This window comes from Cebus imitator, unplaced genomic scaffold (genome assembly GCF_001604975.1).
Source record: "Cebus imitator isolate Cc_AM_T3 unplaced genomic scaffold, Cebus_imitator-1.0 Scaffold372, whole genome shotgun sequence".
Taxonomy (NCBI): Eukaryota; Metazoa; Chordata; class Mammalia; order Primates; family Cebidae; genus Cebus; species Cebus imitator.
Window position 1 is genome coordinate 850,374 of NW_016107687.1, and position 2,627 is coordinate 853,000.

Below are 2,627 nucleotides of genomic sequence, written 5' to 3' on the forward strand. Positions count from 1 at the left end.
TTCTCCTGCCTCAGCCTCCTGAGTAGCTGGGATTACAGGCACGCACCACCATGCCCAGCTAACTTTTTGTATTTTTAGTAGAGACGGGGTTTCACCATGTTGACCAGGATGGTCTCGATCTCTTGACCTTGTGATCCACCCGCCTCGGCCTCCTAAAGTGCTAGGATTACAGGCATGAGCCACCGCGCCCGGCTGACAATCATTTCTACAATCACAGATTTTGTGGATTTTTTTGTTTTTGAGACAGGGTTCCACTCTGTCTCCCAGGCTGGAGTGCAGTGGTGCAGTCTCGGCTTACTGCAACCTCTGCCTCCTGGGCTAAAGCGATCCTCCGACCTCAGCCTCCCATGTAGCTGGGACTACAGGTGCAAGCCACCATGCCCAGCTAATTTTTATTTTTTGTAGAGATGAGCTCTCAATATGTTGCCTAGGCTGGTTGTAATTTTTTGATGGCTAGTAAGAACAAGAAAAACCCTAACTTACTTTTTTCATATATTAATCCTATGGTATTCAAAGGTTCCCGGCTTACTACAAAGATGGGATTTTCCTCAGTAGTTTTAGGGAAATGTTGTGCTAGTCTTCCAGGTTCTAAGACTAAGCGTCGTCCTTCATAGATAAGTTCTTGATTTGAAGAAAGAATTTTGGTTTGTTTATACACCAGTTCATGAAATATAGTAGCACTGTGTGAGAAAAAGCAAAAGGACACTGTAACTGGGGATAAAGTGAGAGGCAAAATCTTTTTAAAGTGCAACAATATTCATTTCTAACTCATATTCCTAAGATCATAACCAGTTTATATAAACTTGCTTTGTTAATATGGATACTACAAACTCCCTTCCATATAACCTGTCCATATAGTAAGCAATTCTAAAGTATTGTTATGTTCGGATACCTATGTAATATATAGGATTCTTAATATTTTCTTTCCTGTGTGTGTATGTGTGTGTGTGTATGTGACAGAGTCTCGCTCTGTTGCCCAGGCTGGAGTACAGTGGCGTAATCTGGGCTTACTACAGCCTCCGCCTCATGGGTTCAGAACCAACGTAGCAGAGATGTTTAGAGTACTGACTTGAATCAGATACCTGGGTTCAAATCTTAGCTCTTCCACTAACTTGCTATATAACCATATGTGACTTAACTCTTATGCACCATTTCCTCAACAGTAAAATGGAAATAATAACAGTACCCACTTCACAGAATTGTTGTGAGGAATAAATGGCTTAAATATGTAAAGAACCAAGAACAGCACTTGTCATGTGACTATATGTTTGTTAAATAAATTAATAAAATGAAGTATTTTCAAAATGATGCTTTAGGGAAAAGATAGCCTCCCCATGAATAGATCAATGACATCAAAAGAAATGTTTCACGGCCGGGCGCGGTGGCTCAAGCCTGTAATCCCAGCACTGTGGGAGGCCGAGGTGGGCGGACCACGAGGTCAAGAGATCGAGACCATCCTGGTCAACATGGTGAAACCCCGTCTCTACTAAAAATACAAAAACAAAAATTAGCTGGGCATGGTGGCGCATGCCTGTAATCCCAGCTACCCAGGAGGCTGAGGCAGGAGAACTGCCTGAACCCGGGAGGTGGAGGTTGCGGTGAGCCGAGATCGCACCATTGCACCACTCCAGCCTGGGTAACAAGAGCGAAACTCCGTCTCCAAAAAAAAAAAAAAAAAAAAAAGAAATGTTTCAGCAGCAATACTGTAATTTGGCTCTACAAGCCTCCATTGGGTGACCTTTTGAAAATTTTTTGTTTCCAATTTTTGTGTGTACATAGGAAATGTATATATTTATGGAGTACATGAGATGTTTTGTTATAGGCATACAACATGTAATAATCACATCATGGAGAACGTGGTATCCATCCAGTCAAGCATTTCTCTTTTGTGTTACAATCATATTATACTCTTTTTAGCTTTTTAAAAATTTATAATTAAGTTATTATTAACTATAGTCACATTGGGTGAGCTTTTTAAAAAACATTTTGACATTACTATAGATTCACATGCAGTTCTAAGAAACAATGAAGACAGACACCATATATTCTTCCCCCTGCTTTCCCCAATGGTAACAACTTGCATATAGCAAAGCATCACAACCAGCTATTAACACTGATTCACTCAACTTACTTAAATTTCCCCAGTTTTACATGCAAGTGTATGTATGTATACAGTCACGCATTGCTTAACAATGGGAATAAGTTCTGAAAAATGCATCATCGCATGTACATCATAAAGTATATTTACGGAAAACTACATACTATGCCTTCTACATACCTAAGCTATATGGTATCTAGCCTATTGCTCCTAGGCTACAAACCTGTACAGCACGTTACTGTACTTAATACTGTAAGCAGCTGTAACACAATTACTAACAGTATTTGTATATGTGAACATATGTAAACATAGAAAAGATACAGTAAAAATATGGTATTATAATCTTATGGAACCACTGTCATATATATGGTCCATCATTGACCATTATATGCAATTTTATCATATGGGTAGTTTTTCTTTTTTTTTTTTTTTTGAGACGGAGTTTCGCTCCTGTTACCCAGGCTGGAGTGCAATGGCGCGATCTCGGCTCACTGCAACCTCCGCCTCCTGGGTTCAGGCAATTCTCCTG

General features: G+C 40.0%; 1 protein-coding gene across 1 annotated transcript in view; it reads right to left on the minus strand.

Annotated features, from left to right (window-relative positions):
- The window catches only part of TBK1 (TANK binding kinase 1), a 54,359-nt gene that overhangs the window by 18,346 nt on the left and 33,386 nt on the right, over positions 1–2,627 (minus strand). The window contains exon 9 of the mRNA XM_017507308.2: positions 484–680. Coding sequence (XP_017362797.1) covers positions 484–680 — 197 coding nt within the window. The remainder of the gene's footprint in view (positions 1–483; positions 681–2,627) is intronic.